The sequence below is a fragment of the Zeugodacus cucurbitae genome, chromosome 3, assembly GCF_028554725.1.
Source record: "Zeugodacus cucurbitae isolate PBARC_wt_2022May chromosome 3, idZeuCucr1.2, whole genome shotgun sequence".
Taxonomy (NCBI): Eukaryota; Metazoa; Arthropoda; class Insecta; order Diptera; family Tephritidae; genus Zeugodacus; species Zeugodacus cucurbitae.
The window spans coordinates 71,581,079-71,601,780 of record NC_071668.1 but is presented as its reverse complement, the minus strand read 5'-3'; the positions used below and the strand labels follow the sequence as shown (position 1 = coordinate 71,601,780).

General features: G+C 30.9%; 1 protein-coding gene across 4 annotated transcripts in view; it reads left to right on the top strand.

The window, feature by feature from the left end:
• The first annotated feature begins 1,560 nt into the window (after positions 1–1,560).
• LOC105217621 (serine/threonine-protein kinase GL21140) overlaps positions 1,561–20,702 on the top strand; it is a 51,324-nt gene continuing 32,182 nt past the window's right edge. For all 4 annotated transcript variants that reach the window (XM_011192704.3, XM_029043640.2, XM_054228202.1 and 1 more), the window contains exons 1-2: positions 1,561–1,795; positions 2,411–2,662. In XM_011192704.3, the coding sequence (XP_011191006.1) occupies positions 2,658–2,662 (5 nt within the window). In that variant the 5' untranslated portion in view covers positions 1,561–1,795; positions 2,411–2,657. The remainder of the gene's footprint in view (positions 1,796–2,410; positions 2,663–20,702) is intronic.

Genomic DNA, 20,702 nt, shown 5'->3' with positions numbered 1-20,702 from the left:
AGAGAAACTTAAGCAGAAACTTGCACATGGGTATGCATTAAAATAAAGATACTTGAGAGGAATACAAATCTGCATGCAACTCACACTATTGAATATGCGGTTTTTTTAATATTAGCGTGATTGTTTATGAAACGCTTCTTGTTGCTTTTGTTTTATTTCTGAATGTGTTTAAATATGCAAACAATATAAAATAATTGCAGTTAACAGTAAATAGTAATTAATTGAAATGATAGTCACGTAACAATTGGCGAATAATTGCAATTTAAAAATGGCAGCAATTGGACGTTGCTCGTGCGTGTGTGTGTGTAAAACCTTTAGTACCACAGCTATTGACGGAATGTGCTAGGTATATCTTGGCAAAAACTGCAATTAATATCGCACTGTAAATTATAACAAATGTTAACAAAATACAATTTCATATAAGAAAAGTCTTTAACTCATTAAGCAATTTCCTTTTTGATGTAAAGAATATCCGTTTCCGGGAGTCAAACTTATAATTCGTATATTATAGCAATAACCCAATTAGTATGAGACAAATTAGAAGAAAAATTTAAGCGCATTGAGTACATTTATTTTTCTTATTTTATAAATATTAACTAAGTTCTTTCCAAGTAAATTTAATATCAGTTTAATATAAAACAATAATATCTTCGATAAATTATCGGCACAGAGATTGCCATTCACAATAGTGTTGCATATGAAATTAACTATGATATCATTTTATCTCAAAACTTGTTGAAAACCCATAACATTAGACACAAATATTACTAATTGTTTTATAAATGTATCATTTTCTATTCTGTATAAAAAATTAGCACAAAAATTTAGTTTGCTTGAAGCAACTCTGTCAAGTTAGGGTGTGAGATTTTTGTTTCATGAAAAATTCACTAATTACTCTTCTTCTTCTTACTCATTTTGACTACTTTGTGCATTGCTCTGTCATCGGTTCAATTGTGAGTTGTCAGTTTCGTTTTTTCTCTGATGTGTGCGAGTGCTTATTGCCAAAGATGACATGATACGAAACTCTCTCATTTTTCCTCAAACCGAATTCCCTGATCTCTCATTTTAAGTTGGTAGCAATGCGAGTTGAAGGAATTTTTGACAGAAAAGGCGGGATGCCAGAAGTAATACCGGTAAAAGTATATGACAAAATCAGTGCGAAATATAATTTTAGGGAAATACACTGATAATATTAAATTGTGTGAAACTATTTTTTTGCTATTATTTGTTACAAATGGCATCTAATATATCAAACGACATCATTATATTTAATATATTATATATTTTATGTTAATAAATTAATATAAAAAATCATGTTTTTATTTTCTTAATTATTTATAATTAGTATATAAGTATATATAAGTTAGTATATATATGATATAGGTCTAATAGGGAACAGAGCATTTAAAAATAATATCTAAAAGTTAAAATACCCAAAAGTTATTTCTAAAATGCCCAATTTATTTTTTACATAGTGGGAACATTGTCAAATGTTATAAAAAATGTGGATTTTTACAGCGCTCTCTCAGAATAAAGAGTTTCGTATCATGTCATCTTTGCTTATTGCGACGAATTTGCTACATATTTTTTAGATTTGTGCATTTTATGTATTTAAACAACCAATAAGTGAAATAAATCAATGTGTACTGTCTTCCGGTGATGGACTAAAATTTTACGAAAAAGAACACAACATATATATATGTTAATATATTTGTGTTGTGCGTTTATCAGCAACGTACATAGATGGGCGTGTGATCAGCCAACCTGCCTTCGTTTTGTGCTTAAGTGCTTATGTGTGAGTGTTCAGCTTGAACTTTTGTGTTAAATGAAAAGCCGTAATTTTAATGCAATGCACTAATTGCGAATGTGTTGCAATATATTGTAGAAATTTAAAACAGAAGCTAAAGTATTTTGTTCTACGGAAGTAAAAAAGAATATTGTTCTAATTACAAATACGGCAAATTGCAATTGCAATTGGAATGTAAATTTGTAGGGGGAAAAGGAACAGGAAAACCGACAATAAGTTGGAATAGGAATAGAAAAAATGGAAGGGAAAAGAGTGGAGCAAACAGTGGCAGTAACTAACGAACAAAAACTTCTTCAGTTCAAGGGTTGCCAACTGAAAACCGCTAGAACAGTTAAAATCGATTGTTAATGTTCTATAATTAAATTTTTGTTTATTTATTTTAAATGTTGGGAAATTATTGAGACTAATTATTTGCTTTTTTAATACGCTCTGAATTTGAATTACATTACTTTCACTATACATGTAAATGCAGCTATTGAAGTCATATTGTAATAATTTAGTATAATGTTATATTTTTCTAAATATTTAAAAATCGCGTAAATTTATAATTCATTTGTTAATTTCTTTAACCTCAATTTCATGTGAAATTTGTGTTATCTACAGACGTAACCTATGTCATTCTAATTGGTTTACCGTACCCAAAAATACCAACAAACTAATAACGTTGCTAATACTATTACTATTGCTATGTGCATTAAGAATTAGCATCCAAATATATTTGGTAAAGGTAATTCGGAAAAAATAAAAATTACCAACGGATTACGACAACAACAGCGAAATAGACAACAACCACCATATTCCTGATTGCTTACGATATAAATTTCCGCTTACGCCGGTGAAAAAATAATCAATGAGGTAAGTTATTTTGAAATGTCAACTATAATAATAATTTAAAAGAAAAGTGTTATAATATAATAAATTAGTATATAATAATGTTACAGCTTATTTATTCTCTACATTTCAATTAGCGCTTTGTGCCTACCTCAAATCAGTTTTTATTTGAATAACCTAAATAAATTGAACAAAGACGATAATTTTAAGAATTTGTCGGCATTTACTTAACTCTGTATTTCTCTCGAATTTCAAATGCTTCGGGCAGTTAACGACAACGCTAACTGGTTGTAAGTTCTTTTTTTGGTTACTGCAAACCTGATGAAACAATAAACTTAAATAGTTGTGTATTCTTTAAGACTCTTTGCTATATGAGTGAATGTATACATATGTATTTGTCTTTTTATGAAATACACATGCATATGTAGATACGTACGTGTGTAGAATTATGATTTTGCAATAAAATGTTATTTGCAAATTTTTATGGAAATACAAAAACCTTTTACTGGAATAAAAATGTAAAGAAGTAAATGTAAATATGAATTTACTTATACAACGGTATTTTACATATTATAATTAACGTTGTTACTGCATATTAATTACTACCATGTTCAATTTAAATTCCAATGTAAAGACATATGTATGTATGTATATTCATATACATCTAACTAACATTAATGATAATACTATTTATAATTAGTAATACATGTGCATATGTATCTACATTTGAATCCATATGTATTTGTTTTTGGTTTCCTTTCAATTTTTTAACTTACCATGCGCTGAGCTTATAAAGCATGTGATGATTCATAGCAAACTCGTGTGCACACAAGTACATATGTATATACAATTACTTTTAGATTCTCATATTGAAGCACGAACTGTTAGTTACTTAGATATACAGATACCTACAAATGTATATAATTGCTTTTGTAGTATTCTCTGCTCATTTATCACTTCATGTGTATTCACATTTTGCAAAAATTCTGTTGTTGTTTTCGCTGCTGTCATAATAATGATAACTTGATAACTAGTAAAATTTCTGTTGACTTTGATTTAATATTTTAATATAATATATGACATATTTCTTGGTGACTGAAATGCTGCAAGAAGAAAAAACCGGTCGAAATTTAACATTTGTTTTAGATCTTGCATAATCTGCGTTGAATTAATGCATAAAAATTAATATTATATTAATTTCCCTATATGTACATATGTTCGGCTATGCTTTCTTATATTTAAAAGCCATATTGTTTATTTAACAACCACGTTAGTGCTTATCAGAAGCGCTGTATACCTATGTACATATAGATAATTGCCGTTAAGCTTTTGTGTTTGTGTGCACAATTATTTTTAATTACAATTTCATTCGTGCTACTGAATTTTTTTTAATAAACTTTCCCCACGATCACTGGAATGTCTATGGGCTTATAGGCAAAGAAATATTAAATGAAGCAAACAAGAGTACATTAAACCTTTCAGTCGACTCATAAATAAATACATATGTAGTGTTGTATATATCTAAATATGTTCATAAGTAAATAAATGGATATGTATAAGCGCAGAATCAATTTGCTAGGCATATTTTTATAATTGGCATTATTAGAATCAATTTGAGACAATAATGTGTGAGTTATTTTGTATGTATGTACATACGAACACCACAAATGTTGGGGAAAATCCGTTTATTTATGGCATTTAGAAATATTGTATAAATCATCGAAAATGAAATTAAAAGTTCAACCGAAATCGCAAAACTAAAAATGAAAAAAAAAAATAAATAAATCACCCGCCATCAGTTCGAATGTTTATAATTGACCGGCTTGCCAAAAATATACCATAAAATACGTAATTTCAAATTGAATTAAAAATAAACAATTGAATGCATGAAAATTTTTGCCAGACTCAATAGCACAACCGCCCACCAATCGACGTCAGAGTCGCCACCAGCCTTTCTTGTTAGGGCAGTGCCACACGTAGATTTGGCAATTTGCCGGCAAATAAACACTATTGTTGCGAGCAGCGGTTTGGTTAGCTAGATATAGCTTTGTATTGTATATTTATGTATATAGTAGAGGCGTGACAAGCCCAATCAGAAAATTCGATGACTTATTACACGTGAAATTTCTTGTATAAAACTTTTTGGTAAAGTAATTTTTTTTATTTAATTTTTTTTTTTAATTAATTTTTTTTTTTAATTAATTTTTTTTTATTTAATGTATTTTTTTTTTTATTTATTAATTTCATTTTTTTATTAAATTTTTTTTTTATTTTATTTAATATTTTTCTTTTATTTCAATTAAATTTTTTAATTAATATTTTTATTGTATTTATTTTAATATTTTTTTACACATCTTTCCGTTATTATTTCATATTAATTTCTAATTTCAATTAATAATTAATATTTTTTTTTTAATTTTCTAATATTTTTAATGAAGTTAAGTCGTTATTTCCATATTAAACACTTTCCTACAAAGACATTCAGTTATTAAGTCATCCTCCGTATAATGACACAGACCGAAAGAAATGTAATGAACCCGCAGCAACAACAAACTTTTCATAGTATAAATGCAATCATCATTATCAGCGCATCGCTTAGCCGATACAGATCACAGACGGTTTGGCAGATGGGCTGTTGAACGGTTGAGTGTGTGTGTTGTTTGTGAGTTCACTGGCTTATAGAGGCTTGCTCGTTTTTGTTGTTGTTTGATTGGCGGTGGCGTGTCTGTTTGACCGCCTACACAAAATTCATAAAAACGATTGCAATACTCGTTTGCGCTCACACTTTCACTCATACTAGTGTATGTATGTACATATGTAATGCAAATAATTTTCAATTTATCCCTAGATTAATTTCAATTATTCGCGTTTTTATAATTAAAATAATGTATCAGTGCAGTAGATCAAAATTTTATGGAAGAATAGTTTAAAAAATATGTACCGACATATTCTTGCCAAATATTTATTTTTCCTTCTTACGTTTCATTACGCATATACCACATTGTCCTAATTCGTAAATCGCGTGCCTTAAATGTAAGTAAATATGTACGCATTATAAAATTTGCATATTTATGGTTTTGTTTGCTTTCATGTAGTTTTTTTTGTTTTGTTTTCGGATATTGCTGTTATGGTAATGTAATTTATTTGCCCCTTTGGCAGTTACTTTTATTGCTATGTATATTTTGTATATAAGACTCCTTTTGATTCTGTTTTAATAATTTTATACTTACATTCATACTGAAAACTAAAAAAAAATCGTATTTTTTCAATACATAAAATAAAATTTGATAAAATCATTTTAAAGTGAAATCGAAAAAAAATAAGGTTCCAATAACCGGCGTATATGTTATAGAAATCTAGCGAGGTTTAGTGATGGACACCAGCGAACCAGCGGGGCATAATGACATTCCAATCTTTTGAAAAGATAATCGAAGAGAATTTTTGAAATTTTAACAACAAAAATTTGTTATAATTTTAAAGAAATTACAAAAATGAAAAACATATTCCATAATCCACTCTATACTTATGTAGATATTAGAATATAACTCAAATTAGCCAGTAATTTAAATATTTTGCGAAGAAGAAAAACTAAATTTTATTGTTTTGAATTTGTGTATAGCCTTTTTTAAATATATTATATCTCACATTTTTTCTCATGTGAATATTTTTATTTTTACTTCGGCCAGACAATGCACATCATATGATGGCATTTTTGCACATAATATATACATACAGCTGTGTTCAAAATAATAATAGTGCTAAGAAGTCAATATTTGAATTTGTTATAAAAAGTTGTTGATTTTTTTCTGTGTTGGAATTGGGTACGAACATAACAGAAACATTAATTTTACATATTATATGGCTTTTAATAATATAAAACCGTTACATTTTTCTATAACGATAAAAACTGAAATATGTTCAACAAAATAGTAGTATTTCACATCTGTTTTAAAAAATTATCTGAAACATAGGTAAATCAAAAAATGATGAATAAATACAAAGAAATGGGGTTCAGTATTTAGTCGTAAAGCTCCTATTATATAAATATAATAGGCCTTGACTAGGCCTTCATAACGGGTTTTAGGTATTTCTTCCCAAGAATCCTTCACCATTACACAAAGTTCGGGATTATTGCCTGGTTTGGCTTTTCTGAATATCATCCCATAGGTTATCTATGAAATTGAGGTCGGACCATTACGCAGGCAAAGGCATTGCCTTAAAAGCTTTGATACGAAACCACTCCTTGGCTAGCCGACTTGTATGTTATGGGTCATTATCCTACTGGAAGACCCAAGTCAGAGGTATTTTGTTTTACTTTCATCTGTGCATAATATATTTCGTCTCATTTTCAATTTCAATGATAAGACTTTAACACACGCACTATTATTATTTTGAACGCAACCGTAAATATGTGCATACTTACCTAAGTATGTTCGTAGGTAGATGCGTCTGTCAAGCGTATAAGCTCATCAACCAACTTCAGCTTCAACGCCCTCGCCGCTTCAATGATATTGAGATCAGATTTCAAATGTCAGCAATGTGGGTATTGTTGTCAACAGTTACCTTGTTACTGTTGGTGTTGCTAACTTTGTGGCAATATGGTTTATTATTAGCAACAACTGTTATTTTTACCGTTATATTCGCAATGACTACGTGTTGCTATAAGCATGTTGTGCGAAAAAGTTTCATTTATACTATAAAAAACCAACAACGCTTCACCCAATATCATATTTTCCCTGCTAGTTGTCAACTTTCATTGATGTCTCGCTGTAGCGGGCGTCAGTCGTTTCAGTTAACAAAATAAATAAAAAAATATATACAATGAAATATGAATATGCAGTGTCAAAGTTTTTTAAACAGCAGCTGTTCGTCATATCAACGCCTTGGTGCTGATCGTATGTGTTGATGACGCTTCAACAAAACGCTGATAGCGAAACCTCATAGTGATCTTTGAAGGCGAAGGAGTGCTCATATAAAAGTTTATTTAGTTAGGTTAAGGTTTTATTTATTGTATGTATGTATGTAATTAAGTATATCCTGTTTTATAATAATTGCTGTAGTTTCGTGATTATACAACGTCTTTGGATTTCTACTTTGTTTAGCTTGTATTTCTTAATTTCTCACTGTTTTGCACATTTTAAGCTCGTCTCTTCCAGGTAACACCTTTTGCTGGTACCTAAATGGTGCTCACTATAAATTTGCAAATTGGTTTCTTTTGCTTTGTTTTACTTATATTTCGCAAATAAGGTCATTTTGTCGAACGTAAAAAGCGCATCAAAACTGTTAACCTTGTGGGAAGTAGAAAGTTAAAGATTCACACAAAATTTTCCATTACGAAATTAATGTTGTTATTGTGTTTGCAACAGCTCTATATTATTAAGATTTTTATGAGAATATTTTCGTTAAATAAAAAAGCTTAACTTAAGGGGGTCATCGCATATGACGGCCTGTTTTTTAATGATTTTTTAGATTTTTTTCTACGACCAGTAAATAGATACATCCTTAAGTTTATTGTCATTTATTAACATATATTTCGACAATATAAATATAAGTTTAAGGGGTTTACATGGGTTTCGTGGATTCAAAAAATCGATTTTTTGTTTTTTGGCTTATTAATTTCTACAAAATCTCAAGAATATTGTTGTAAATCATTTCAAGTCGATCCGAATAATAGTTTTGGAGATACAGCCTTGGGAAGGTGTGTGCTCCAAGTCAAGTACTATTGTTAATCAAAACTTTAAACGCGTTTTTCTTGGAACCATGTTTTCAAAGTCGGTTGTCAAATTTTCTCGAAAACTATTCAACTGATCTCGATGAAATTTTGAACAGGTGTTTGAGACACAATTTACTCGTGCTTGAACGAAGGATTTTATTTTTTTTTTTCAATTACAACTATTTAAAAAAAAAAAACCAAATTGTCAAGCAAATTTGACCGCGGACGCGGACGAAACTTTTTCCAAAGGAGTCAGCGGAAATGACGTCGCATGGGAGGTGTTTTACTTTTTTTTTGAAAATTTCAGAAAGTATTCTTTAAATATATATATATAAGACAGAAAAAAGTTTGAATTAAATAAATAATTGTACATGAAAAAGAAATATTTAAAATAGGTAATTTTTTACGCGACAAAACCCAAAAATATAACCAAAAATTCGACTGCGAATTTTGCGTTTTTTTTTTAGTTTTCTGCCATAAGTTTTTGGAATTTCTGGTTAATAATAGAGAGTTCTATGCGTGCTGAGTGCACCCAAGAGATTTTTTGAGATATAATGTAGGAAAGTTTGAAAAAAAAAATTTTCGACCTCATCACATGGGATGAAGGTGGGTCTTAAGTGTGAAAATATATTTCTTATAAATGCATACATAAATACTGGTGTAACACACTAAATAATAGATCAGTGTGAAAATGAGTAGGAATCGAAAGTTAGGAACGCGCTACAGCCTGTGCAAACAACATATGCAATATGCAGACTATTTCGTGAGTGAAAAGTGAAAGTAGGATGGAATATAATAGATAGGATAAACTGTATAGCAAAATTACACAAAAGACTGCTGCTAATAAATTGGTGAATATTCATAATAAAAATGTAAAAAAAAAACAAACAATTATATACATATATACAGTATTGCCTCGTTAACACATACTCTCAGTTATTTGCGTCACGTGATCCGTGAAAGTAAAATATTTTATACAAAATACAAGCAATTTGACTGTTAACTTGAGTTAATTGGTTGCTCGGCATAGTGGACAAAAATGTGTGTTATCGAAGAAAATAATTGCGATTGTGAAAAAATATTCTTAAAATACCACACTAAATAAGATTGTATTCAACAAAGTTATTAAAATATTTAAGTAACATTAAAAAATAATTCTCAAATACTCGGTATTCTATTAATTGACCGAACTGCACGTGTATCGTCTAGTTGATTTCACATTAATTGAAAAAATAATTTGTTTTTGCTAATTTCATAGTGCAATTAAGCCAGAGAATACTGCATTAGTAAATCGCATCGCGTGTATATACGCAACAGCCAACTCACAAGACTTATTTGCACAAACTCGATCACTCGGATACGTGTGTGCATGTACATAATTGCGTATAATAGAGTCTGCGTGTATTGAATTGCCTTACATTAGTATCTATAGCGCCGATATTCATGAATGCGCAACGAACAGCTTGCGAAAGGTAAACACAAACAGCTGTTTGACAAGCGCAAACCGTTAGCTTCTTAGGTTGCCTACATATTTGCGCTTACTTACATTATATATATTTAAATATTTATAGATGTATATACACGCTATTTATAAATATAAATGTACGTATGCATGTGTAAGTGCATAAATAAATACATATGGTTTTGCATCATGTTGCCAATTTTGTAGAAAAAATAAAATAAAGGTGGTGTGGTGTTCATGCCAGCGCCAATACAGATCACTGCACTTCAGTGGAATGCAGTCTGGCAGAGCAGAGTGGCAAGAAAAAAATGTAAAACGTGCAATAAAAAATAATCACTTGAAAACACGTCACGCAATGTGTACGACTATAGCAACAACGCTATAAAAATAACACTCACACACAATACATATTAAAAGTGACGTGTAGTCATTTATGCTTTTTTGTTTTTATTTTTTATTTTTTCAAGACAATATGTAGCTGATTGTAACGCTGACTATGGCACGCAATCATTGCCACTTGCTTAAGCAGACCAGGTAGCGTTGCACTGCCCATCCCCTGTACTACTATCAATGTTGCATATAAACGCATTTGAATGCACACACACCATACGCATTGACTGTTGACTTACGCTTAGAAAAAATAAAAAAAAAAACTAAGAAATTCCTATGACAGCTCATACGTTACGTTGGCCCACGTCTGTTTTGTTTTTGCGTCCCCACACACATAAATACATACATCTGTTGTTGACTCTTCGGTGGTACACCTTTTCTGGTTTCGTCACATACAAAATGATTGTCAGATTTTTATTTTGCGTTGGATTTATCTGCATGCGTTTACTTTGTTTTCACTGCATTTTCTTTATATCACCACGCACGCTTGCAACAACAACTGCAATGTCATATTACTCATCCACAAAATAAAAATATAAACAACAAATGTGCTTGACAAGTGGTTTGACTTGTAGGCTATTACATAAAAGTCATATGATGACACATTGATTGTCTTACATTTATAACTCGAAATGTCAAAAAACTAATATTCATTATCATGAGCACATTAGAGTTGTATGTATATACATAAATTCTTATTTCTTGTTATTATTGTTTAACAAAATTGTAATTAAAACTTTTTAAAATAAAATTGTGTAAAAAATTGTTTAAACATATTTAATTTATCGACAAAAAAGAACGCCCTCTTAAAAATGAGAATTTTCAGTAATTTTTTGCTACTACTAAATCATGTTATTTTACACAATGCTTTGACTTGAAGTCACGAAAATTTGAAAACAAATTATATATTCCAAAGTTATAGCTATTTCTGTTGACTCAGTTCCAAATAAAGGTCATTGCGGTGACAATCTGAAGTCCTTGGAAAATTAATTTTTTTTCACAAAAAATTAACAAAATGGCGGCCTCAGGAATTTTTTTCCAGATTTTCTGTTAAAATCAACAGTTGATTGGTTTTAAGAATCGAAATTTTTGAAAAAAAGCTTCGATCAGGCCTAGGATTATTATGTATTCTAAAAGCTGTATAAATTTTAATGAAATCTACTGAGCGGTTTTCGAGTTACAGTTGTGACCAGTTCAAAAAACATAGTTTTGAGACGAACGCATTTAAAGTTTCACCCGAGCGTTTTGGAGTGCCCGAGCGCTCTTTATTATTTGTCGAATGACTCGAAAAGTAATTATCGGATCAATTTCAAATTTTCAGAGAATATTTTTAAGACATTACACTTAAGGAAAATGCAAATGCAAAAATGGTTTTTTTCAAAATCCTAACTAGCCCTTAAGAAAATAATAATAATTTATATGAATTAAAATATGTCAGTAATATGTCAGGTCTACAACTTTGCTTCCGCCGTTTTTTTGTAAATTTAAGTTTTTTTGTATAAAAACGGTTACAAATGTCGATGAGCCTCAGATGCACCTTTCTTGGAATTAAAAAAGATAAGCAAAATTTCCCGCAAATGTCGAGAATTCGGCTCAAAAAGTGACATTTTCAGTTGAGAATATGTTTCGGATGCAAACAGATCTCTACAAATATTTTGTTGGGTTAATATTGACACACATGTCCAAGATCGATATACCCTAGAGACATCTATTGGAAAACAGCGGAAGCAAAGTTGTAGACCTAAATTATTATATTGATCCTCAAATTCGATCAAAATTACTAATTTTTTACACAATAATTGAAGATGTTAAATGTGGTCACAAATAATATGAAGGAATGTTACCGAGCGTACAGCCCTTAGGCGGTTGAACATCCGTTGCCCTTCTGCTTACGTAAAACCGACTGAGCGACATGTCAAAATCATCTCCAATCTGTTCAAAGGTAATACAGAGTAAAGGTAATACCGTTGAAGTTCCCAAACTCGAAGTTCTCCATAACTTGAACTCTTGAATAGGCATTAGAAGTCACATTTCATACAAATCACTCGGAAACTCGAAGTCTCTCTAACTCAAAGAGTTTTTGTGGACTATGCTGATCCGAGTTATGGAAGTTCAAGATATCTCTTAAAAACAAAATAACTACATTTTGGATTCAAAATTTCTAAAATCTGCGAATTTATAAATGTTTTGAAAAAAAATTAACTTTATTACATGCAATTGTTTTTTAATCTTTAAACTACTATTTTAGTTTTTAATAAATTTTATATAATAATTATTATTTTTCTTTATTTTAATTTTTATTTAATTTATTTATATTTTTTTATTTAATTTATTTTTTTTTTATTTAATTTATATGTTTTTTTAATTTAATTTATTTTTTTTTAATTTAATTTATATTTTTTTAATTTATATTAAAAAAAAGGTGTATGATTTTTTTTTATAAATATGTACGTTGACATGTGTAATTAGTTCAAATATTTGCATATAACTCAAAGTGAATTATATTCTCGTCACATATTCATTCATTAAAAGCTTTCATTATTTACATATGCATTATAAAACTTTCTCATGTTGGTGAACAAATGTTTTTTTTTTTCATTATAAGTAGCTATCGCTGCTACTATATGCATACTTAAGTATATGTAAGTAAATACAAATGTACATGTATTCATATGTGCGATTGTGTATATTTTTTCATATGCATCAAATATAACATAGCTAGCAGCTGTTTCGCATTACTTTAACTCTCACGACGTCTAAATTATTGGCTATTTAACATGAACTTTTATACATTATGGAAACAAAAATATACGATACAAACTTCAAGTACTGGTGGGGCAAAAAATCATACCTTAAATAAGTTATGATTTCATCAGCATTAGCTCAGTGCTTGCCTGCCTTTCGCTTAGTTGTCTGGTTGGGTATATACCTTTCTCCCATCACTTAGTGATGCACTGACTACGCTGTCACTTGTTGTGATACAGCATGGCTCTAATGATTTTGGCACGTGATATAGAAAGTCGTTAGATTTTTTTATGACTTCACTTTTGGCTCATTCTTTTTCGTTTTGGCTGGGAAATTCGTTGAAGTGGATTTTTTTTTTTAAATTTCACCTCAAGAGTTATTTAGGTTACTACATATAGTATGTAAGTATGTGTATATTTAATGAAATATACTATAGTATATAAGAATCTCAGTACCTTTTTTCAAAATTTGACTACTGCATTAAGCATAAATTAAACGAGAAATGTACATACATAAATCTTCTCCAACATATTCGTGTCGCCACAAGCATGAGTTCGATGATTTTTGAAGTGGTTTGCTGCACAAAGCACTCAGATGCTAAGTACTTACATACGTTTGCTTTTAAAGCATAAATAGTAGCAGTAAAAATAAAAACAAAAAAAAATGATTTACCTTAGCACAAAAATGACCAAAGAGAAAGAAATGTACCTCAAGTACGCACATACAACATACATACATAATATTTTACGTATTGCTCATGGGTATAATTTACATTTACTTTGCGCTCATTTCTCTTAGCACCTTTCTTTTACCACTTGGGTAAATGCAAAACCTGCGCTACGCGCTAGTCAGATTGACTAAAAATCGTGCGCTCTGCTTGTTCAACGGTTAGAACAATAGCAATGAGTGTGCCTGCAAAAATGCCACACAAACACACCCTGAATCCGCCGCATTAAGCACAGTCAATCATTCATTCAGGCATTCTATGTGCTACTTTCGGCTAATGTCGTTGCAACACAACGAATAAGTGCAAAATACTATAGGGGAAAAGCTTAAGAATTCATTGAACTTTGACGCTAAAATTATGGTAACAAATCATAGCGCCGCAGCGAAAATGGGCTTAAAGGAAAAATAAAAAAAAATAAATAAAAATAAAAAAATAATACAAAAAAACCTATTAAAACCAGTAATGTACCGTAATTTTTACAAAAAGTGCATTTCCCGTGATATTTGCCAGTTGCATTTAACGAAGTTCATTTGGAAGAAAAATCAATAATGACATTTCTTGTTTACCGTTTGCTGAAATGGCAAATTAAGTAAATGCATATTACACACATAAATCCATGTTGGTAAATAACGGAAATAGATAAAAAGTTAAATTGCTTACTTTGATAATTTTTTATTATTGCCATTTGCGCCATAATTGAAATATAAAAAAAGTGACGTAGTCATTGATTTTCGCCGCAACCATGAATATTGCGAATTAATTAAATTACAACCGTGGGTAATTGTTTATTAGCAGGTCCTTAGTGTAATGCAATTTATGCAATGGGAGTTTGTTGAGGTTTTTATCTATAAATGCAGTTGTTGATTGCAAAACTAATATTCTTTGTAGTCTAAAGTTTAAAAAATATTGTCGTAATAGATTTTAGGTTGACATTTCGTTAGGTTAGGTTTCAGTTAGTTTAAGTGATTGTCAATTGACGCACCTGGGCCTTTAGGAGGTCCATTGTGACACCACCGGGACTGCGATCTCCTCACACTATTAAGCCCTCTTTGAACCACCCTGTGGTCTTTATAAAATGAAATAATTCATATAATTTGATAATAATTGAACATAATTTTCGCCCACATCATCGAGGAAACAGAGACTACATCCGCATAGAAGATGTGTTATAGTTTCTTCTTCTTCTATTTGTTGGCAGATTATGCAGTAATGCAGGATTGAAACTATTAATTGCCTATCGTATCTTATCTTCTGATACTATATTTATTTCCTACATTAACCCATGGCTCCTGAATGAGAATAAAGTCAGACCGATCAGTTGACATGCGATTAAAAATCCTCTTGAGAATCGCTTAAAAGCTCTTTCTCGTTATATATTTTAGAGATCCTGTCCACTAGTTTAGATCCGGAGGAGCACTCACCTTGTTCATAGCGCCGGCATCCGATTTTCATGTTTTCACTTTGACCTTAGGGAAGCCATAATTAATTTCACCACCACTTTCGTTCAGCGATTCAATCGAGTCACTCGTTAGCTTCTCCCACTTTCGCTATAGCGGTTTTGTAGAGCTAGACCGATCGCTCGTCGTCACAATCTACTATTTTGATCTGGACCTGTTACAAACCGACATCTGTGCTTGATGGCGGTGGACTTGAATTGCTTAATATCACTTCCAGAGCCACGTTACCCAGCGCACTCATTTCCATTGGATTCTGGGGATTCTGTCTTCGGGATCTCCCTCATCCAGAACACGGGCGGTTCCGGGCAACATCTTATGTATTAAGATATATTATTAGATTTTCGTGAATGTTTTCTTCAAGATTTCGAAATGGAGTATTTTATAAGTTTAATTTGTGGTACGAAGTGTTACTTTTAGTAGTTTAGCTTCGCTTTACATTTGCATACACGATTTCCAATTAGCCATCTTACCAGTAGCTATAATTGTATATTAATATAACTTTATCTTCACGTGCATATATACACCTACCTACAACCACGTATCTATGTCTGCATGTATATAGACAGAGCTTGTCAGCAACTGATAAACTTTGCCATTAAACCGATAATTATTTTTGGTTAATACTCTATGGCATACCTTTCAACTTGTTTACCGAATACCTGTTTATACGGTGGTTATTTTGTAAACACAAATTCTTAATTTGGCAGAAATGCTGCCAGTATTCGTTGTAGTGATTACGATAAGCTAAGCTTATTTCATTAGTGATTATTGTATTACGAAAATGTGATAGAGATAATGGGATTTATCTGCAATAAATAATAAATGTTATATATTCTCGTTCTAAATACAGTTTTACTATATATAATTATACTCTACATCGGTTTAGCCAAACGTTCTACAAAGCGATTTACGCTTTATGTATGACTTACCTAACTTACCACTGATGGTCAACCGCAAATAATAATTTGGATGAAGAAAGAGGAAATAAACAAGAAACAAGTTTCAATTTCTACAACCACAAAGACAAGAATCGGAGTGCGTTTATTTTTCTTTCATGTGTCGCGTTGACATGCAACCAAAAAAAAAATGTTAACAGATGCTGATGTGGAGATATATCAAAGTAGACTAAGGTTACGGCAGCAGGTCCAGTCATCATCAGCGCTCGACGACTTTCATCCATAGATACGTACGCATATAACGCATATCAGTAATGTACATACATATGTACCCATAAATATATCCATATATCAAGGCCAATGTCTACGAAATTGCCTTCACATATACTGCCAAACATTCCCACAATGTAATCTACAATTTGTGTTGACAAACTTGTAGATGCTCCAACCAGACAGTTGCATAGGACAGACAGTCCAACAGCCAGACGGTATAAAGAAATTGACATACCAATACGTTTATCTCCACTGGTAGGATTACCGACTCTACTTGGCGCATTGCTTTGTCTTCATGCGGCTTTTGTTTTACCAAAAAAGGAAGTATCAGCATTTAAAGCTTTGTCGTGCACAAGAAAATAGCTATGTACATATGTATGTATGTTTATAAATGAAAAGCACCGCTAGACAGGCGGTAGGCGGTATGAGAGTGTATACTTATATTAGCGTCATAGCTGTCATGTCTTTACAAAACAAATAAAAACCACACATATTTTTGTAACGAATATAAATACCCATTCAGTCAAAAGCAGACATTCACCGTGTCGTTTCGTCTATGGAAAAGCTACCAATGTCGTATGCATTTGCTCCACTCTCAGCAGCTGTCCAATAGGTTTATGAGTTTGCGTTGCAAGCGTGTTGAAAACAATTCGTTTTCGGTAAATGCTGAGCTATTTAGTGTGCAACATAAACGTGACATCCCATCAACTTTGTATTTGCTGCACGCTATGTGACATGTCAGTCGTAAAAAATACATATTTGAGTATATATAAGTACATATACATACATTGTTGCATCCAACAACTGGTCTTTTGTCGCATTTCATTTTCTTTTCATCTTTATTTTTATTATTTCTACTTTTTTATTACACATTTCTTCTTTTGTTTGCGTTGAGCAAAGTTGGACTCTTCTGTAATTTATTTTTAACCACCATGACATTCTTATCGTCTTCCGTTTTCGGTTTCCTCATTTTCCAATGTCCTTTCGTTTAAAATTCATAATTTTATATATATGTATATATACTTCCGGATATACTATGTACATATGTGGTCAGTGAAACAGATGCCAATTTTTAAGGTTAGGTTGGAGTATTTTGGGTATACTCAATATATATTGTCAATTGTATAAAATTAAAATATTTTTTAGAAATAAAAAATATTGTTTTTTATTTTTTAATGGTAATCTCTTAAAAAATGTTAAACCTTTTAATACATGAAAATAATTAAATTTGTAAAAAAAATTATATTTCCTAAAAAAATATAACCTTATCTATGAAAATATGTACAATACACCTAGTGTATACTGTTAATTTGTACATAACTTTAAGTATACTGTTGTGTCGTGCGTTACTTTCTCATGCAAAACACACTTCAGAAGCTGAAGGCAGAAGATGTGCTTGGAATTTAAAATTAACTTCCTCTTATATGCATTGGTACTTCTGGTAAATTTGTCTGGAATCTCTTTCCACTTTCTAACCTACATATTATGTTTACCTATGCGTGTTTCTTATTCTGTGTATGTATCTTCTTGTTTTTATTGTATGCCACACTCACTGCGGGAATATGAATTACCTGAGGGTTTAGCGTTAAGTTGTGGCGTACAAAATGAAATATCATTTTCTCAGACATGCTTCTGGGTAATGTTGTGTATGTGTGTATAAGTATGGAAGCGTGGCTTTAATTTAATTCTGTTAGTAAGTTAAAGATTTACTTTTTTATGTAAGGAAATACTAATGTTCTTGCATTAGACAGTTTATGTTGGAGAAATTTTAACTCTAGAAATAAGAATGTTCTCTTTTAGTCATATAATAACACAGTACAACACTCAGCTGTGTATTGGACCAAACTAATGTCCAGGAGTTATAAGAGGTCCAGTATTTTTCGATATACGTATGCATTTTTTATTTTTTTCGAAGATCAAACTTTGACTCTTTTTTTTTTTTTATTTTTAAATTCCTATATCCTAGATTTAATAATAATTTTTTTTTAAAAAGTCCTTTTTTCGAACTTCGAATCCAAATATTTCGATTTTGGAGGCTAACTTCGAAAGTCAGGGAATACTATTTTTTTACTTATGACTCAATCTCCTCGAAAAATTTAGTTTGGTTCAATACCCCGTAAAAAAGGACAAGTAAGTACAGTAAAAGCTCCTTATTCGCGCTTCCTTTATTCGCGTTTTCACTATTCGCGGATTAAAAAAATGAGACCCAATTTCTATATTCGCGACTAAAAATTTTTTTATTCGCGGTTCTAATAAGCACATACATTATAATAAAATTATTTCAATAGGTATCCAACCTAATATTCTTGTCGAAAGGACTAATAAAAAAGTAAAATAGATCTTATTACAAGAAAATGTTAAATATTCCACTATTTTCGCAATATTTTTGAACTTTTGGTAATATTTCCATATAGAAGACAATTCTTCAAACTATTGCCTAAGCCTTAAGATAATTAGTTAAAATGTTCAAAAACTTCAATTGAATAATTTGTTTATATACCTATTTGTTTTTTTTTTTTGCCACCTAGGAACATATCCCCTATAATCCCACATAAATTACCATCCTGTATTCACGGTTTCTGTATTCGCGGCATATTTATGGAACATATACCCCGCGAATAAAGAGCTTTTACTGTACTAATATTAGTGGTATTTATACCGGGCCTGTTACTTTTCCTAACTCACTAATTGCTACACTATTTCCGACTTGCCAAGAGGCCCGCCTCTCCAAGTCTTGAAAAAGAATGAATCGAACAAACAATTGTTATTACTCAGATGGTGATTCAACTTTGAATCATCATAAATCAGATGGGCTGTCTTTATCAAATAGAGATAGAAATAATAAGGAATTGGAATAAGTCAATGGGGTATACACGTACTCTATCTGACACAATAACAACATTTTGATAAGAGAGCGAGCGAGAAACCGTTTATGTTTCGGTAGTCGCAATTCACTTTCAGTGGAATTATTAACTTAAAAATAAAAATAATTTTAGCCAGATTACTAGATAACCAAGTGCTGGAATTTTTTCAAGCTTGCCGTTAATTAGATCTATAAGTATATGAATATAGTAAAATACAAAGAAGCTAACGTTAACTCATTCTGAAAATCAGTGTTATTTTGTAGTTAGCTAAAATTCTATGATAACTATCAAATCATCAAATATTTTTGTTCTTAAATGCGCAAAAGCCTTAAGTAAGTCATTATTGCCGTGATTCGAAACTTTCACCGCCATATGCAAATATCAAAATTAAACTCTCACTCACATGAATTCACCTAATAAAGACATCCGTGAGATGGTAACTAAAATTGGTAAATGAAAAGAATTACTGGTATCTAATAATTTTTCGCTTTTTACCATGCAAAAACTCTTATACATATATATACTTTTACCAATCACTTCGTTCCATAATACGTGCACGTATCGCAGTTAAGCGCATTTAAGTAGCAAAAGCGTTATAAACAAACCAAAACTAATAACAATAAGCGCAATAATTTATGTATAAGTTTGATCTAATCCACTTTTGGTGGAAAAGCACAAGCTGACCTAATCTACTTTTTCCCAGTATTACGCGTATGCAAAGCATAAAAAAATGACGGAAATAAAATAAACAAAACGTGAGAACACAATAGCAGAAAAGAAAAGCATAAGCATTATACCAAAACTCACGCACGTTATACAATAATTAATCAAGGATAGCTATTAATACTATTTATTTATTGTTTACTATTGCACAGAGGACGAAAAGTCCAAAACTGCTGACGTCTGCATGTTCACACGCCGACGGGATAATTGTACAACGAAAAAAATCGCACGTATATTTTTGTCGCTTACAAATATTATACTTATAATTTACGTGACTTATTTAAGGTGTATTGATTAACGCCATTTCCGACCTTGCCTAACTCTAATTATACGTCTGTGCGTTTGCTGTAACGCATTTTGCTGCTTATTGTTGCTATTGTTGTGCGTGCGTGCATTAAATATTTGTTAATCACTAGTGACCTGTTTGCATGTGCTCGCTTTTCCATAATTATAGTATAGTATTTGATTCAATTATTTATTTGGGATATATTTCTGTTGTTATTTGTATGTGTAATGGCACAATCTTATCACACTGCCCAATAAATAATCGAAAGGCATGTGTCTAAAATCGATAAACGCGTACCTAGTTACGTTGATAATGAATAATAATTTCGTATTGAAAATAGACAACGACTAGCATTAGATAATGCAATGTATTTTAGGAAATTTTGTGGAAAAGACACTTATCGGTATATTATTTGTTATCAATGTGTTTCCTGTATAAAAACTGAGTTTCCTAAGAAAGATTAACAAAATATTTATGGTATTGTTGTGTATTTGTACAAATTTGAGATTTTGGAATAATAAGCACACT